Source organism: Trachurus trachurus (genome assembly GCF_905171665.1).
Source record: "Trachurus trachurus genome assembly, chromosome: 12".
In the NCBI taxonomy this organism is placed as follows: Eukaryota; Metazoa; Chordata; class Actinopteri; order Carangiformes; family Carangidae; genus Trachurus; species Trachurus trachurus.
The window spans coordinates 15929274-15947241 of NC_139908.1; the positions used below are offsets into that span (position 1 = coordinate 15929274).

At 40.6% G+C, this 17968-nt stretch overlaps 2 protein-coding genes across 4 annotated transcripts; both read left to right on the forward strand.

The window, feature by feature from the left end:
* The first annotated feature begins 316 nt into the window (after nt 1-316).
* slc2a11l (solute carrier family 2 member 11, like) lies at nt 317-6929 on the forward strand. The gene is made up of 12 exons (XM_083984207.1): nt 317-366; nt 1597-1695; nt 1856-2016; nt 2139-2263; nt 2463-2592; nt 4226-4374; nt 4462-4649; nt 5221-5331; nt 5554-5655; nt 5746-5824; nt 6306-6433; nt 6542-6929. Exons 1-12 carry the CDS (start codon nt 343-345, stop codon nt 6755-6757), a joined length of 1512 nt encoding a protein of 503 aa, XP_083840333.1. The 5' UTR covers nt 317-342; the 3' UTR covers nt 6758-6929.
* A 1299-nt stretch (nt 6930-8228) lies between these two features.
* On the forward strand, nt 8229-17096 carry nt5c2l1 (5'-nucleotidase, cytosolic II, like 1). 3 transcript variants are annotated; one of them, XM_083983303.1, is made up of 19 exons: nt 8229-8367; nt 9279-9406; nt 9965-10038; nt 10169-10286; nt 10665-10760; nt 11446-11537; nt 11701-11758; nt 11885-11978; nt 12109-12162; nt 12253-12336; nt 12446-12481; nt 12560-12667; nt 12762-12828; nt 14128-14298; nt 14381-14432; nt 14965-15025; nt 15297-15473; nt 15581-15655; nt 15771-17096. In XM_083983303.1, exons 2-19 carry the CDS (start codon nt 9354-9356, stop codon nt 15792-15794), a joined length of 1494 nt encoding a protein of 497 aa, XP_083839429.1. In that variant the 5' UTR covers nt 8229-8367; nt 9279-9353; the 3' UTR covers nt 15795-17096. The 3 variants fall into 3 exon arrangements, with proteins under 3 accessions (XP_083839429.1, XP_083839428.1, XP_083839427.1); XM_083983302.1 differs by lacking the exon at nt 9279-9406 and having other exon boundaries at nt 8248-8367; nt 15581-15668; XM_083983301.1 differs by lacking the exon at nt 9279-9406 and having other exon boundaries at nt 8248-8367.
* Nucleotides 17097-17968: the final 872 nt, after the last annotated feature.

Below are 17968 nucleotides of genomic sequence, written 5' to 3' on the forward strand. Positions count from 1 at the left end.
GGACGTTTTTAAGCCATTATATAGGATGCTGGACAATGAATAACCGTCCTTTATAGGCTGGTTTGTCCCAGATCTTTCATCATCATCATCATCGCTGGGCAAAAATCCTTCCACAAACAGAAACCAAATCCATAAAGCTCATCTACCTGCACAAACATCACACAGACACGCACATACACACACTTACCAAACATGATGGTTGCTTTGTCATTCTGCATTACATTTAGCCTGAGTTGAAAGTTAATGATTTCAGTGCAGAGTTCAAATGTCCGCAGCAGTCAGTTTAAAGAGTGAACACTTTGTAAAGACTGCAGACATGAAAGCGACCAGACTCCAGCCACCATGACACAGCACTTAACACTCCTGGTAGGTAAAATATAGACATATCTATATATTATGAATTGTGTTTACCTCTCATTTGTTCACTGAGAAAAAATAATTCAGATACTGTAACTTAAATGCTCTGAGTGATTGCAACATAAATGATTTAACACAGATGTGGACAACAGTAACCTTTGGGGCATCTTTAATGGAAAAGCTGAATTTGTAATATTACATTAACTCTTTCGCGACCACACTAATTCCTCAGCACATCCGCTCAGGACCACATGTTTTTGGCTATTTGTTTACCTTTTATCTCACGTCGAACCGAACTCTGTACGTCACCTAGAAACAAACGGTCTTCACGTGATTGAAGAGTGACTTTACAACGTGCTCCACGAAAAAACGGCGAGTTTTTCCGCCGTTTCGTTCGTGAGGACGAAGTAGAAGAAGAGAGCTGGGTTTCTCCAAAAACGGAGCTCCCGCTCTAGTTTCAGAGAAAAACGCACTTTTGTGTCAAGTGGCAATCTGCTCATTTTACCGGTACTCTGCAGTGTGGCGTCTCCCAAATCATTTCTACGGCTAAATAAATATATTTGTAGGCATATCTGGGGGGTGTGGCAGCTTGGAGAGCAGCGGTGCAGCGGTGTGGGTCTCTGGCTGCAGCGCAGCAGCTCCGGGACACTGCTGTGTGACTGGCCGGCGATGAGTGCTCTGTGGCGGGGGCGGCCGGACACAGCCCCCGCTGCTCAGCGCCCGCTCTGCTGCAGAGCGCCGTGAAAACAGCCGTGATAACGGGCTTTCAGATCCGAGTCTCCAAACCATAAACGTTTGTAACAGCACCGGTAAAAGTCGCCACATTTGTCGTCGGTCGCTTTTGTCAAAAGAGGGTTTGGAAAGTCGCCAGATTCAGCGAGGAAGTCGCAACACTGTAGCCGACAGCCGCACAGCGCTGCACGCTGTCCCCACAGCAGCATTCAAGGAGAACGATTACTCAAATAAAACCAAGATCACACAGTTTATAAAAAACATTATGTTTTGATTTTAGTTTAAAACAGTTTTACATATCAGAGGACTACCATATTCACACACAGGGTACCTCAGAGTGTCTATTATCGTAATCTGTAAAAAAACGGTTTTGACGAGTTTGCTCGTCAGTGGTCGTGAACGTTCGGCAGGCTGTGACGAGTTAACTCGTCAATGGTCGCGAAAGAGTTAAACATACAGTAAATGTACTTTTATCCGTTAAACCATAAACATGCTTCATTTCTGCAGCTCAATTGCCCTGTCGTGATTGCTGCTATTTTTATCTGTGGCATTGGAGGCACATTTCAATATGGATACTGCATATCTGTGATGACTTCTCCCTCTGAGGTAAGCAGAACTACAAATGTAGTGATATACAAGTAGATATGGAGAAAAATGCACTGCACCTCTTTTGAAAAGAAAACCTGATGAATGTCATTTAATGCTGCTTCAGCTGGAATTAAAATGAGACTAATATGTGATATGATGTGATATTTGATATTTGCAGTATATAAAGGAGTTGGTGAACAGAACATGTCTGCAGAGATACAATGTCTCCTTGGAGCACTGGCAGCTCTCTCTCATCTGGTCCTTCACTGTGTCCATTTTCTGCATCGGTGGGTTACTTGGATCGTTAATAGCGGGTCCATTGATCTCAAGATATGGCAGGTTTGTGGACATCAACAGAACAGACAAACAAAATTCAATTTTTAGCTCTGTTTTTTCTTCTATGTTTTTATTAATGGCTTTATAGGCACATGCACAAAAGTCTCTGTCTCCCTGTCCAACAGAAAGCGATGCCTCCTGTCAAACAATTTTGTGGCTATATGTGGAGCTGTGTTGATGCTCCTGAGCCAGAAAGCCATGTCTTTTGAGATGATCATGGTGGGACGAGCCATCTATGGCATCAATGCAGGTGAATCTACGACGTGGGGAAGCGAGTAAATCTCTTTTTTCTCCATCACTCTTGGCTTCCAACTTAATCCTACAGACAGTCGATTTCTATTTGTACTTGTGACTATTATATTTCTAAGCTCTCTGGGTCATTTTTCACCCAGTTATTGATCATTATCGACTCCTCTGAGAATGTATGATTCCCTTGTGTACGCCTCCAGGAATCAGTCTCTCAGCTCAGACGATGTACCTCGTTGAATGCGCCCCCAAGAGGCTGCGAGGGATGGTGGGTGTGACCATTGCTACGTTCATCTCCTCAGGGAAGTTGTGCGGTCAGCTTCTGGGGATCAGGTGAGGAGTCCAGCATCACATATACTGAGGTCAGGTGGTGGTCGGCTCATATGACAGCCAACATGTGGGCCAGAGCTGTAGCCTCAGGACCCATGGTGTTTAATATGTTCACAGTGTCATAAATATCATAGCACCACATATAAAACAATATATGTGGTGCTATGATATTTATAGTTTTATAATATTGTTGGTTATTGGTTTTAAATGCATAAAAGTACCACATGAATTTGTTTATAGCATCAAGGCTTCTTGACTTTGTCAGGATCTATTTAAACGAAATAAAACAAAAACAATTTTTTCACAAATTTCTAAAATGCTCTGGTTAAAACTGAAGTGCAAAACCAACCTATTCATGGATAAGGAAGCCTAACAACATAACCAAGAGATGAGAAACAAATGGAATGATAAATAATTGTTTTTAGTGTGTTTTACAGCTGATTTAAGACTCAGGTCAAAACTGACCCTAACACAAGAGATGGTAGCAGAAAGCAAACACAAGACGAAGGTTAAATAAAAGCAGTGGCTGTTTTGGGTGATCTAGTCAAATAAATGTAAAAAATCAATGCATTATGGACTGGTGTCCAGGAGGAGGCTCTGCCTGGGGACTTCATTGCCCATGGGGGTGATGATGGAGAAACCCGGATGGATGTGATTGGGAGGAGCAGCCTCTCTGATGGTGCAGAGTTATTGGACTGTGCATGTTTTAGTTTCCTACTGTGCAAAAAGTCTTATTAATCCAGTATTTGATATAAAAGATCTGGGGCTTGACACATTTTGTAAATCATTATATCACTGCAAAATGTCAAGGAGGAAGAGAACAGCAGACATTTTGAACACTTATGGTTCTGGAAAAAAGGACATTTCTTATTTTTAGCCACTGTCAGATTCTCCCTTCACTTTTATCAGGACTGAAATATCAGTTTTTTATTACATGTCCATGATCCTGCTGATTTTGGTGACCACCTGACTTTTCCTGTGGAACCACCATGAGGGCACTTGTGTTTTTGTGAAAGGCTTTAGACCTGTAGTGTTGAACTTTTGTCTCCCCCCTCTGGGAGTGAGAGCAACGACACAAACGTTGTAGAGAACAAATTAATTCCCACATCATTCATTATTCAGGTAGAGTAAGTATAATAATTACATAGCCTACTCCAATTATTTTACAAATGCCAACCTGCCTAGAAGCAGTAATGTAACATCCATGTTTGACCTCAGTCTCTTCTTTTAGCACTCTCCAATAACAAACGACACTCTAACTGCAATCGATGTTTGTCCTCACTGTTGAAATCTTTCCTCTAAACACCAAGACTCTTTGTTTTCTGGAGCATCAGAAACATTTCTCTTGTGTTTTTGCACCAAGGCCTCACCATGCTCCATCTGTCTCTGTCTATGGTTACTCCTTCTTACACCATGTGTGTACATTGTAAACAGCACAAGCACCTGATACACTGCATGTTGTTTTTGTCATTAAGTGTAGGCTACACCGTGCAACACATGGGGACACACTTCAGATGTACATATAGACGACAGAGGAAGCTCTTCAGCACTGACAATACACTTGACCAGAGTGTGCAATGTGTAACAATGAATCGCTCTCTTGTTGAATGATGTGAAGCTGATGTTGCTCTTGCAGTGAGTTACTTGGCACGGAGGAGCGGTGGCCCTGGCTGCTCGGATTCAATGGTTTCACTGCGCTGCTTCAGCTTGTCTCCCTGCCCTTCCTGCCGGAGTCGCCCAAGTTCCTGCTGCTGGACAGAGGAGACCGTGAGGCCTGTGACAAAGGTGTGAGAAAGCTTTTTTATTTTTAAACTTGTTTGTGATCTTAATACTGTTGTGATCTGCTGCTTTTGTTTTATGCCCCCCTCTCAGCTTTAAAGCAGTTATGGGGCGACGGTGACCACAGCGCAGAGGTGGAGGAGATGATGAAGGAGAAAGCCGCCCTGCAGAACGTCCACAACCACTCGGTGACGGAGCTGTTTGGCAACCGAAGCGTCCGCTGGCAGCTGATCACCGTCGTGGTCTGCTTCACCACGCTGCAGCTCTGTGGCATCAACGCGGTCAGTTACAGGAAACACACAGAACGATTCTCTCCCAAATGTTGTTGCCTGCACTTTGAGATACTGACATTTCACCTCTTTATCTTAAGGTAATGTAGTGTACAGAACTAATGATCAGCTTCAGACCTCTACATCCCAAAAACAAGGACTATTGATTTTGTCTGACTTTGTTTTCGTGTGAACAACAGTGAGGCTGATGTGCTCGACATTGGTCAAAAACCACTGGTGCTCCTAAAGGAAAATTTGTAAAAATGTAGAAAAAAAAAACATTTAACCTGCATCTGGATTCACTCTTTTGCACCTGATCTTAACCTGAATTGTTCCTGCTCCTGTAGATATGAGTGGCTATAGTTTGCATTTTCTTTTCTGTATTTTGTTCTTTTTTTGTTTCGTTTTAGTGACATTTGATAACAGTCAAACAAAAATGTTGCAAATGTTTACCTAGAAATAGAAAATAAGTGACATATTTCTCCCCTGAACTTAATCCTGCACTTCATGTTCCACCTAGACTCATGAACGTGAACATGTCTAAGTGTTTGAAAATCTTTTATTGTGGGGCTTTACTCTCCAGGTGTACTTTTATTCTTTTGATGTGTTTCGTGCGGCAGGAATCCGAGAACAGCAGTTACGTTACGCTGCTTTAGGAACAGGGCTGTGTGAGTTGGCCACCTCTCTCGCTTGTGTAAGTCTCATTTCACTGTTTTTTGGTGTAATATCCTTTAAACCCTCACACAAATGTGTTTTTTATACTTGTTGTACCAATTTCAGATGGCTCTACGCTCTTATATTTGTCTCCCAGTGGTCTCCTTTTATGTGCATCCTTTTATGTGAAACATCTCTGTCCTAATGTGTAGCTAGAGCTTCCCCATGTGGTTTACTGGTGAAACTGTTTTCATGTTGGCAGTTCATGGTTATTGAGAACATGGGGAAAAAGGTCCTGCTGTTCAGAGGGTACATGGGAATGTCTGCCACGCTGGTTCTCCTCACCATCACCGTGTACCTGCAAGTGAGTCACCACCACGTCAGCCAACGACTGATCGCAACTCATATCCCTCATGCATGCAACTCATCCAACAGGTCTTTGTGTCTTCCTCAGGCTCAGGTGGTCTCCTGGATGCCGTACTGTAGCATGGTCCTTATTTTCATGTTCATATTCTTTTTTTCCAGTGGACCAGGTATGTTTATCACATCAATTTTATTTATAGTCTTTTATCCAGTCTTTATCCAGTCTTTTATCTTTTATACAGTTCTTATCATGCACTTACACTGTGATTTTATTCTATAGCTTCACTTCTACATTTGTTCGTGCTCTTACACCGCACACTGGTAGGCACGCTGGCTTTGTAGTGTAGTGTAGTGTACTGCCTCATTTGTGTTTATTTATTTTATTTTATTGTCCCGTTATTGTATGTACCGGTCTGCGTTTTAACTGTTTTAATTGTCTTGATGAGCGAGAGACACCTGAATTTCCCTACTTGGATTAATAAAGTATCTATCTATCTATCTATCTATCTATCTATCTATCTATCTATCTATCTATCTATCTATCTATCTATCTATCTATCTATCTATCTATCTATCTATCTATCTAGGATTTCCACATTGAATCAACTCCATGGTGTCTAAATAAACCCCTGTAATGTTCTTGCCCCTCAGCTGGAGTTACAGCCCCTCTTCCAGGGGAAATCTTCACCCAGTCATTTAAAACAGCTGGATACACGATCGCCTGCTCCATAAACTGGACAGGCCTCTTTGTGCTGGGGATGCTGTTCCCTATCATAGTGGTGAGCACCGTGTTTAATCTTACTGAGAAAACATAATCAGGAGAGACTGGACAGATGTTTTGTGATTAAATGCATCGCTTCTCTGCTGACTCACTGTCTCCTCTCCAGGAGAATCTGGATCACTTCTGCTTCCTCATCTTCCTGGTCTTCTGCCTCACCTGCGGGCTCTACGTGTGGTTCAACGTCCCCGAGACCAAGAGTCGCACGGCGCTGGAGATCGCTGCTGAGTTTGATAAGATTCACTGCAAATCTGGGGAATCCAAGGAAGAATCCAAAGAGTCAGCAAAACTTAGCGAAGTCCAAACATATGACACCAAATTCTGAATATATCCACCGAGCTCAAACAACGTGTCAAAGCTGGAAGAAGACATTAATTTCAGATTGAGAAGATGTGCTATATATACGTATATACACACACAAAGACAAAGTGTGAGGTAAAACTAACCATTACAGATAATGTGTCACTGCAGCTGTGTGCTGTGAGATTAAAATGTGACTCTACTGTCTTTCATGACTTGTCTGGTTTTCCTGTCCTCTAGAAACCTCACAGTGTGTGTTTGTGTGTCCTTAAGTTATTGGGTGAACTCCTATTATTGAACTTTAACATGTCCCGAAGGTAGATATTAGCACCAGTGGGCAGACAAGGCTTTTTTATCTTGAAACAAGGTTTGGTCATGGAGGTTATCAGTGGGGGCTGCGTGTTTAACCTCTGGCTACACAGATAGGCATCAGAACGTATAGAGTGACCAGTTGCATAAACTTCAAGCTGCTCCCTGCAGCACAAATCGCCTCAAGTGAGGAGTGGTCACATTTGCATTGTGTAGGTTTATCCACGAGTCATGTGTGTTTAGCAACTGGAAAGTTTGAGGTACTTGAATACTTCACATTTTCCACAGCTTTATACTTCTACTCCTTATTCGTACTTATTTCTAATATAAATATTGTATTTCTTACCTCACTAATATGGAAGCTGAAATACTTTACAAATTAATATTTTTATACACAAATCAGCTTAATCCTATACATTACAAAAAAATACAGAACAGTAATTATAATTTCATCAGTAATTACAATTAATAACAATAATTATAACTGTAAGAATGACTATAATATTAACATTTACGGTGTTTCTGCCTGCAATAATAATGAATAATGTAATAATTAATATATAGGCTTGTAAAGAACAGGTATGCAAATTAAAGGCCCAGCAGAAAGAACTGACAGCACAGACTTTTATTATCATGTAAAAAAGAAGAACTCATTGTTTATTCTGGACAAAGTGAAACTTTTATGGCACCATAAACCTCCACAACACTGTGGAGGTTTTTCCATGAGCCGCAGCATGTGGGTGTCAAAGTTGTTTTTTCTTCGGTACATGTCGCTGATAACATGTTTATGGTTGAGCTTTTTTGGTGCAACTGAAAACCTCATGAATCCTTTAAAGATCTGAAAGCTCTCTGCTTTGGTGGACTGACAGGCGTCGGGGAGGAAACTCCTACCAATTACGCAGACGTGCGGCCGCGGCACATGTGTGCGCCCCTGATAACGCAATCTACACGTTCAAAGCTTAACGTGTTGGACGACTTTACACTGGACGAATGCGCAGGACGAGAGGCTGGATGCGCGTAGTCAGCAGCCATTGACATCACCAGGCGGTGAGAAGAAGACACGGGGAGGAGTTTGTGCCTGCGTTGCAAAACTGAAAACAACACAGCGGTCCACGCCTTTAAAGTTTGTGTAATAGGTGGTCATTTAAATGCCCCCCCTTCCCCTCCTCCTCCTCCTCCTCCTCTTCTTCCTCTTATGACTGACCGCACAACTGCTGCATGTGAACATAACTGACAGGAGCAGGACAGCTGTGCAATGGATGCAATGGACACTGACCCCAGCAGCTCCACTGATGGGCCCAAGTCGAAGAGAGTCTTTGATCAGAAGTGAGTGCTTTTCTTTTCAAGGCTATTTCTCACACATACACACTCTGCACCAAGCTAACAGCCTTTCAGCTCAACATAAAAGTAGAGATTTGTAGAGTTTCGCTCATGAAAAAGCTTATTTCTATATTTCAAACATCTGCAGATATTATTTTCTGTGATGTTACAGTAGCAAATCCAGTCTGGAAGATGATCTATAATCTCCACCGGTCTCTGCTGTCTGACATCCCTCCCCTGCTACTATCCCTTAAAGGGTTTGCACCATATCACTAAATATTTTAACCAGTAGATATTGAAACCCGCAGCCCCCCCCCCCCTCCCCCACTCCAAGTGCCCCAGCATCAGATTCACTCGCTCCTGGCCAGCTTTTATTTGCTGGCTTGATCTCAGGAGAGAGATCCTTGATGCTCTGCAGCAACAAGCTCACTAAACAAGAGCTCGCAGGTAAATTATTTACAGCAACTCTATATGGATGAAGTGTCAGGCGGTGTTGAAATGGGGCCATCCACACTGGATGGGCTGCAGATAGGCCTCCCTGCCTCTGTCAGGGTGTCACTGATAAAGAGCAGCATCTGGGAGCGGGTGACACAGGAAACCACGTACAGTTACACCAGTGAACACAACAGTTCTGTAACGGACACATCAAGGGTCAGGTTTTTTTTTTTTTTTTTAATTCTTATTGGGAGTCATTTGAAACAGTGGTGGAGATAATTGAGGGCAATGATAACATCTCAAGTCTCCACCCAGCTCCACCCCCGCTGTGGAGACTGGTGGGGGAGGTAATAGCCAAAACCAGGTCAAAGGGTTTGAGTTTTGATTGGATTTTTTAATTGGTGGAGGTTTTGGCTTTCTTCCAAGTGAGGTGTGGACAGAGGTTATTGATTAAAGAAATACGTTTCTGTGATTGAAAATAGGCATCTAAGCCACAATGAGGACAGCAGTGATGTCACAGAAACACAACCGCAACAAAAAGGGTCTCTTCACCTTACATGACTTTTGCCCGGGATGAGCAGCACGGCCTCTGGGAACAATTAAAGCAGAAGTAAGCGGAATGTTTGTGTTAATATAAGTCTTAAATAGTTATATCTTCCGACGGCAATCACTTACATAGAGTGTTTGGTCCGAAACACGGGTCTGTCGGTCACTCTGCTCTGCTGTAAGCCCAGGAGAACAATTTTTGTATACTTCCTTGTATCCTACAAGTTTTATCCAATGAGGAGAGAGAACGGCATGAAGGGCTGTGTGTGCAGCCAAGGGATGCGCGTGAATGTGGTGACGTAGGGACGAGGACCAATAGATCCATGACGAGGGCGGGGGCTGCTAACTCCATCGGCTGACAAAAAGTTAGCCAAAACGACCGGATCGCTTACTTCTGCTTTAATGCAAACAGGCTGATAAGCAAAGACCCTGAGCGTGTGCTGCTGTAACACACTGAGACCTTAAGAAACCTCATCCAGACCAAACCCACCACAAACACAGATTGTGCAATTAACCCAAAACATGTCGTGGCTTGAGGTCCTGTCCTCAAACTAAACACCCGCTCCCTGGGGTCACGTGTCTGCAGACTTTAGCTGAGTTTGTGTTGTGCTCTTGATCACAGGGTGTTTGTCAACCGGAGCCTGACGCTGGAAAACATCAAATGTTACGGCTTTGACATGGATTACACTCTGGCAGGTATGTAAAGGCCGTCAAACACAAAGGTCTGTCTGTCACTGTTTAATTCTTCATTCTGGATTCGCGGTTGTCTCTTGAACAGATTTACTGGCTTCATGCAAACTGGTGTTTTCATTGTGTTAATTTGCAGCATACAAGTCCCCTGACTACGAGAGCCTGGGCTTTGAGATGATAAGAGACAGAATGGTATCTATTGGATACCCACACGAGCTCCTACGCTACACATACGACCCCAGCTTCCCCACACGGTTTGTCCTCAAATCTGCCTCTGTAACTCAAGACTCAGGATACAGTGAAGTCATCCATTTATCTAATTATACTGTGGAAACACAAAATGAAACTCAAACCAAAGTTCCCTGGATCAAACAAGGCCTTTCTGTTTATTGCTTTTTTAATAAAGTTTTCTTTGTCTCTTGTCCGGGAACTCAGTTTTGGGAAGGAATAAATGATAATACTGCACCGTTAATAGATATTAACACACCATAATAAAAAAAAAAAAATGGAAACAATGTTACAAAGCCAGAAGTTGGGTAAATAATGAGCACAAAACAAATGTCTAATCCTGTAATGTCTTGATAACCTTTCTCTTCTTTTCCTTTCTGCTCCATTGTCATTTCCACCTTTAGTGGTTTAGTGATTGACACCACATACGGGAACCTCCTGAAGGTCGACTCAAATGGGAACATTTTAGTCTGCAGTCACGGCTTCCGCTTCCTCAAAGGGTAAAGTTCAAACTTTTAAGCACACACACTCTCTTGTTCTCCTACTTTGTAATGAACCTGTACAGCTGTGAACTCCAGTAAGGTCGGACAGAAACAGCGAGGAAGACAGGGAGAGAGAACGAAAATTAAAGTTAGAACACATTGAACAGACAGAACTGATCATAAAAAGGTTTAAAGTAAAAAGAAATATTGGTTGAAATATTTTATCTGGAGACGTGACATTGAAGATTGAGCAAATTTAGAACTAGACATTACTATATAGAACATATTGGTGACTATTGATAAATCTACACAAGTTCTGTATTAAGCAGAATTTAGAAGTGATTGTACCAGACTTGTGTAAATTCCCACTAATGCAACTTATATACATACACATACTTTTACAGCACTAAAATTCATTGGACATTTTTCCTCTGGTACATTTATGTTGCTTTTGCAGTAGGTTTAAAAAACCTATAACAATATAATAAATATATGCAACACAACATTTATTTACTAATCATATAGATTTATTATATGTATGTAAATCTTAAAACCACTGACTGCAGGTTTTCACTTGTGCGTCTAATTTCTATGCTCACAATTACAAGCCTTGCTTTTATAGCCCTGGGATTTAAATTCATTTTCTTGTCATTTGTGTGCATGCAGTTGTTATACTGACTTGTGTTGTGTTTGTGTTTTACAGAGAAGACATTCACAACTACTACCCCAACAAATTCATTCAAAGAGACGACACCGACCGCTTTTACATCCTGAACACACTCTTCAATCTGTCAGGTGGAAAATGTACCTTTGTTTTTATGTGTAAAATTACAATCACCATAGATTACTAGTTTATTTTCCTTCGTAATTACACAAACAAATTGATCATTTTATAGAAATTTAAAAAAGAAAAAATGTATGATGTCATCCAATGGAAAATGTTTCCCTGGGTTTGCAGAGACTTATCTGTACGCCTGCCTTGTGGACTTCTTCACCAGATGCAAAAGATACACAAAGTGAGTTTTACTACCCCCGTGAGTCTGACTGCTCCTTTCTGCTTCTGTTTACCTCTCAGCTCTGAACTATTATAAATCAACAGAGGAACCAACTGTTAAACAAACTTTCAACCGTCTGTTTTCCAGGCTGCTAAAAGGTTACCAGCACGGAGACCTGTTCATGTCCTACAGAAGCATGTTTCAGGATGTTAGAGATGCAATGGACCATATTCATGATACGGTAAATTAACAAAGTTTATATTCACACTCATATACAGAGTTTTTTTTTTTTTTAGAGGAAATGCTATACAGTATATAATGTGTGTCTATATTTGTCTGTGTACTAAATGTGATATGTTTTTGCTGTGTAGGGAGTCCTGAAAGAACGAACTATAAAGAATTTGGAGAAATATGTGATGCAAGATGTGAGTTCACTGTCCTCATTAAGAACCAACTGGATTTTATTTCAGACAAAAATGGATCAAATCTTGAACAGATGAATGTTTTCTTTACAGGAAAGGCTTCCTGTGCTTTTGACTCGAATTAAAGAGGTGGCCAAAGTCTTTCTTGCCACCAACAGTGACTACGACTACACTGAGGTGAGCATAGAAATGTGTCTTCATTTAACACTCTTAATGACAATAAAATAATAAAATAGAGCCATTCAAAATGATTCTAGTAACGTGTGTTTTCTCCTTCTTCGTCAAGGCCATCATGAAATACCTGCTGGAAAGTAATGCTAAAGTAAGTCAACTGTCATTTCATTTAAGTTCCTGGACAATATCATAGCTCATGTGAGTGTAATGTTATTCTTCAATCTAGACTACAAGTCCAAAAAGGTCCTGGCGCACCTTCTTTGACCTCGTGGTCGTAGACACCAGGAAGCCTCAGTTCTTTGCAGAGGGGACTGTGCTGAGACAAGTGGACACGGTATGGAAGAGTCTATTGTGCTGTATACAGTATTTACACAGCGATGTTGGCACACAGCAATTTTTAAATAATATATGTTATATTTTGGACACAGGACACAGGAAAGCTTCGGATCGGGACATACACAGGCGACCTCCAGCACGGGACAGTGTACTCCGGAGGTGAGATTCAGAATATGTAGTTTTACTTTAGAAGCAGTGGTGTCTCCTTTTTTGTTGGTAGCTCTGCACAGTTTTGAGTATTTAAACCTTAGAAACAGGAGCTAAGGTGGACTGATAAAATCAACACTGGGTGGAAAAGGCAAACAGTTTTCTTTCGGTGATGATTTGCACTATTTTGACCATGAGTCAAGGCTTTACAGATAACAGAGGAAAATGAGGCTCAACTCCCTTATAAAGTTTGGGGATTGGGAATTTCTACAAAATGTAATTAAACTCGAAAATGCATCCTCATGCTTCACAAGCCAAGAAAACCGTTGTGTATGTACGAACACATTTTTAAGGCCCCTGTACGGAGCTTTTAACTGGATACGCAAAAGTCTCTGGTTTCTGCTGCTCTGTTACCTACAACAGCAATTGAGCCCATCAGTGTGAAGATACGCTATTTCTAAGTAGTCTAATTCTATATCTGTGGAAGGCATGGTTGGGTCGGACCACTGACGAAACGATACGAATAGATACATTACGCTGCTAAAAAAAAAAAAAAAAAAGAAGCAAGTCCTGTCTTCTTTCCAACGTTTCCAAAACAAATGTACACAAACGTCTTCATGACAGTGGGAAATGCAGTTTTCATTCCGGCAAAACACCACCGCTTTTGTCCACAGGGGCCGCCAAAATCAACACTAAATTTACAAAGTCACAAATATAGCACTGAAATATTTTGCTTTAAAATTCATATTAAAATTATGTAGGATATAGACAAAACAAGCAACTTCACTATAGTCTTTATATATTCTTAGTAATTGAAATCTTAACTGTCTGAGTTTGTACTGCAAATAGCCTACTTTAATATGTCAATTCTTTCAATTACGTTTTGTGCAGTTTAAAAATGTTGATTTTTAAAAAATGGAAATAATATCAAAATTGTAGGGGCGGTGTTTAGCTCAGTTGGTAGAGCACCCGCCCCATGTGTTGAGGCTATAGTCCTCACTGTAGGCCGCACTGGTTCGAAATCCGTGTCCATTAAAGGCAAAAAGCCCCAAAAAATATACTTTTAAAAATATAGTTGTAATATAAATTGTTAATAATTTAAATATTTATTGTATGAATTTGAACTGCAAATACTTACAATAATAATACTTTATTATTATTAAAAAAGAAACTTTAAATATTTAGTGGTGGTTTAGTTTCAGTTGCTCATAAAGTTGGAAGTTAAATGATTATAACATTTCTTGGATTTCATAATATGCACGTGTGTTTTCATGTGTACGATTTGGATGTTTTATTTAATATTTCCTTCAGGTTCCTCCGACATGGTCTGTGATCTGCTGGACGTCAAAGGTAAGAACATCCTCTACGTTGGAGATCACATCTTTGGCGACATCCTCAAATCTAAGAAACGTCAGGGCTGGAAGACTTTTCTGGTCGTACCCGAGCTCACCAAGGAGCTGCAAGTGTGGGAGGAGAAGAAAAGTAAGAAAAAGTCAATAACTAGTTACTGTTGTGATTGTTGTGGTGGGATTCAAAGTCGTGATGGCTTTTTCCTGGCTTTCAGATCTTTTTGAGGAGATGAAACGTCTCGACATGTTCTTAGCTGAAATTTACAAGTGAGTTCATTACTACATTTCTCTTACTTAATTAACTCTTGTTTATAAGCCTTTAATAAAAAAATATGGTTCATTATGAATTAATAACAAGTTAATGTGGAAATAATTCATATATAATAAGATATGATTTATTATCAATTATCTAACTAAGTATCTAATAATTTACATTATGTCATTCTTAATTATTTGTTTCAAACTTTTAGATATTCATACCATGTTAAAAAAAATAGCTGGTCTACTAAATTACAAAATGTAAGATTAAGGACCAATCCTTTATCCTTAAGGAAGTTAAGGTTTGTTTTGTATTGTGTATAAATAATTAACAGATAAGTCGTTCATTATCAACTAATCAATCACTCTTTCCTCCAAAGTATTTGTTGGAATCATAAAACGTTGATATTTTTGAAATCTTGGTTTAAAGCACAAAAAAGGAAATTTATTTAGCATTTAGTAAAGTCTAGTAACAATTGTTCACGTGACTTTAATTTTTCTGTTGTTCACTTTAATTGTCCTCTGTATTTGTGGTTTTAAGGCACGTGGACAGCGGGAGTCAAAACTATCCTGACATCAGCGCCATTCACACCCGAATTAAGGTAGTTTCACACTCACAAAGAGGCGCTACAGTAATTATTATTTTAAGCATTATTCTAACTTCAGATGTCATGAGGAGACATAGATTCTCTAGTTTCCTCCTGTTTGCTGGGACATTTGTAACATCAGCTTCATTGAAACATTTGATGTGATGATTTATTGCAGTATAAAAGAGCAGCAGAGTCTGTCATTAATCCTCGCAGTGGCGTCTCAGTTTGTTTTCTCGTCTTCCTCCCCTCCCCAGGCTTTATTCCTGTTTGTTTGTGCTTGCAGGTGCTGACCCACAGACTGGACATGTCCTACGGACAGACGGGCAGCCTCCTGCGCAGCGGCTCCAGACAGACGCTGTTCGCCAGCCAGCTGATGAGATATGCAGATCTCTACTCCTCCACCTGCCTCAACCTGCTGCACTACCCCTTCAATTATCTCTTCATGGCTCCTCCAGTCCTGGTCAGTCGTCTCCACTCGGTCACACGCCTGCACAGACAATAACACTGTGGTCTATTGCTGCTTTATTGCTGCGGTCATTTCCTTCATCTTACTCTTGTTTGTTACAGATGCCACACGAGGTCACGGCACAACATTCAGCTGAGTTTGACCCGAAGGAGCTTGCAGATGTCAACGACCATATTGTGAGAAACTAAGGTTATTATAACCCAGTATTACTGTAACATTTTACCTCACTTTTACTGTTTATAATTGAAGGTAGGTTAAGGAATCAGTTGTTGAGACTTTTATTTCTTGCAGTGCTACATGGGGAGAGTTGACTGAGACGAGACAGAGGAAGAAAACGTGAAGCAGGAATCTTCTGATGAGCTTCTACCTGTCACAGACACTTCTCACTCACGGATGACGGTGACTCTTTGCACCCGTGCGTGCATGAAGGGTTTGTTGCAGCCATCTTGTGCCCACTTTGACAAAAAACAACAACAACAAAAAACAAAAACAAAACATAATCTCTTGCTCCACCTGCTGGATATGAATTGCATTACACGTGCAGGAACGTTTACCAGCTAGTTTAGATTTTGTATTCCGAGCAAGAACTGACTCAGGGTTACTGTATATAGGAGTGCAATTTTGACTGAATTTGTTTTATATTTTCCTGTGGTGCATGTTGCACTTTTGTTCTGAGGTTTGTGTAATGGTTTTTAAGAAGCTACTTTATTTATTCGTTATTTGAACAATTTTTAGTAAATGATCTTACATATATTGTTAACATAATGAGTTTTTACTGTCTAACAACTGAAACTAAACATACAGTTGTATGTGCTGTGAGAGGATCTTGGTATTATTAACCCTGAAGGACATGCTCATACAGTTGTTTTATACTGTGTTAGTGACTGTTGAGACAGTTTCTTACAGACAGTTTTCACTGGGATTATTTGTTTTGTAGAAAGTGGTTCCAGCGAAAACTTAACTGTGTTTTATGGATTATCTTGAATAACCGGGACACTTTTTTGTTCCAAGCCCCACAACAAAAGTAAAAATAAATCCATACCTGTCTAATTTAGGTTAATAAAGCCAGAGCTTCAAATACTATAGAAGTTAAAAGCAGCAAATTAAATAATGTGTTTTTTTTTCTTGTTTGTGTGAACCCTCTCTTTAATCTATTTATTGTTGGTGTATATTTTTCTTCCCCGTCCTGTTTCCTTTTCCTGTCTTTTGCTTCTACATCTGTTGTCCACTGGATGGCAGCGAATCACCTCTGCAACAAACCTGCAGGTCCATCCCTGTGTGCACTGACTAAATGAGGCAAGATTATTCTTTACTCACAGCAAACAAGTTTGAGCTTCTACCTGATGAATCATTATTATTATTCTTTTAATCTAATTTTTTTCTGTGAATCACTGCAGTACCAGTGAAATGTGTGTTCTCACAAACCTCTGCAGCAAATACAGCAGCTCCTCTCCTGGCTGACTTCAGATCAGTGCACGTTTCTGTATGTTTCCTCCTGGTTAAAAAAAAAACATAAAAAACTCTTGCTTATTTTGCTGGCGTCGTCGCGGTGGCAGCAGGTGTAGGTGTCAGGAGGCTTCAGCAGCGTCTTCACTCACCAACAAAAGCAGTGAAATAGTCAAAATGTGATATGTGAGCTGCCTTTTAGCACACAACCCCACCCCCCCCACCCCCGTGTGCGCTCACACACACACACTGAAAGACACACAAACCTGTGAATTATTGTAATACACACAGTCTGTATTTACCTCTTCTCTTGTTCTGTGTTTGGTTCAGACAGTCCTGCTCCCACGAGAGCTGAGCCGTTATCAAGAGATAGCCGAGAGGAATTTGTTCTCTCTCTGTGTCTCTCACACACACACACACACACACATGCTCACACACCGCGCTGCATGATACCAGTGCCCACATGTGATTATGTATGTTTTCTTTTTTTCCACACACAGCACAGGAAATGGTACATTGTTCTTGCAGGGAGTAGTGTGAAGACTATCGCAGTTCTTCCTGCACTGTTTGTTCACACAGCATCACGTGAATTTCACTCTGCAGAAAATCTTTGCAGTAACCATTTAGTGCTTGACTGTTATTGATCTTTGGTGTTGATATTGGAGGTCAGGGTATGAAAAGAAAAGCCAGTGGAAAAAGCTCCTTAAACTTTCAGCTTAAAGACGTGGTTGGAAACAAAAGGAAAACATAAAAACATCATTCTAACTGCATTAACCATGAATTCTGACTTTTACTAAATTGTATTCAACTGCATTTAAAATATATATATATATTTTTTTATGTTTTTGAAGTTCAAACTATTTGTATTGTCACGATTCATTCATTAGCCTACTCTCTGTCAGTGAAAGTCTCTGGATTTCATGACACTTGCTGCTGTATAGTCTTTCAAATAAAACAGGAGAGGAAAGTCCAAATTAGGAAACACCCACTGCATTTAATGGCACCTCCTCCTTCTACACACACACACACACACACACACACAC

What these genes read in the sequence shown, in the direction of transcription:
- slc2a11l (XM_083984207.1), top strand. Translation starts at nt 343, where the DNA reads ATGACACAGCACTTAACACTCCTG. An exon ending in CCGTGAGGCCTGTGACAAAG is followed by an intron (nt 4,375 to 4,461) that starts GTGTGAGAAAGC and finishes CCCCCCTCTCAG; the next exon opens with CTTTAAAGCAGTTATGGGGC. An exon ending in TGGCCACCTCTCTCGCTTGT is followed by an intron (nt 5,332 to 5,553) that starts GTAAGTCTCATT and finishes TCATGTTGGCAG; the next exon opens with TTCATGGTTATTGAGAACAT.
- nt5c2l1 (XM_083983301.1), top strand. Translation starts at nt 8,297, where the DNA reads ATGGATGCAATGGACACTGACCCCAGCAGCTCCACTGATGGGCCCAAG. An exon ending in CATGGATTACACTCTGGCAG is followed by an intron (nt 10,039 to 10,168) that starts GTATGTAAAGGC and finishes GTTAATTTGCAG; the next exon opens with CATACAAGTCCCCTGACTAC. An exon ending in TGCTGGAAAGTAATGCTAAA is followed by an intron (nt 12,482 to 12,559) that starts GTAAGTCAACTG and finishes TCTTCAATCTAG; the next exon opens with ACTACAAGTCCAAAAAGGTC.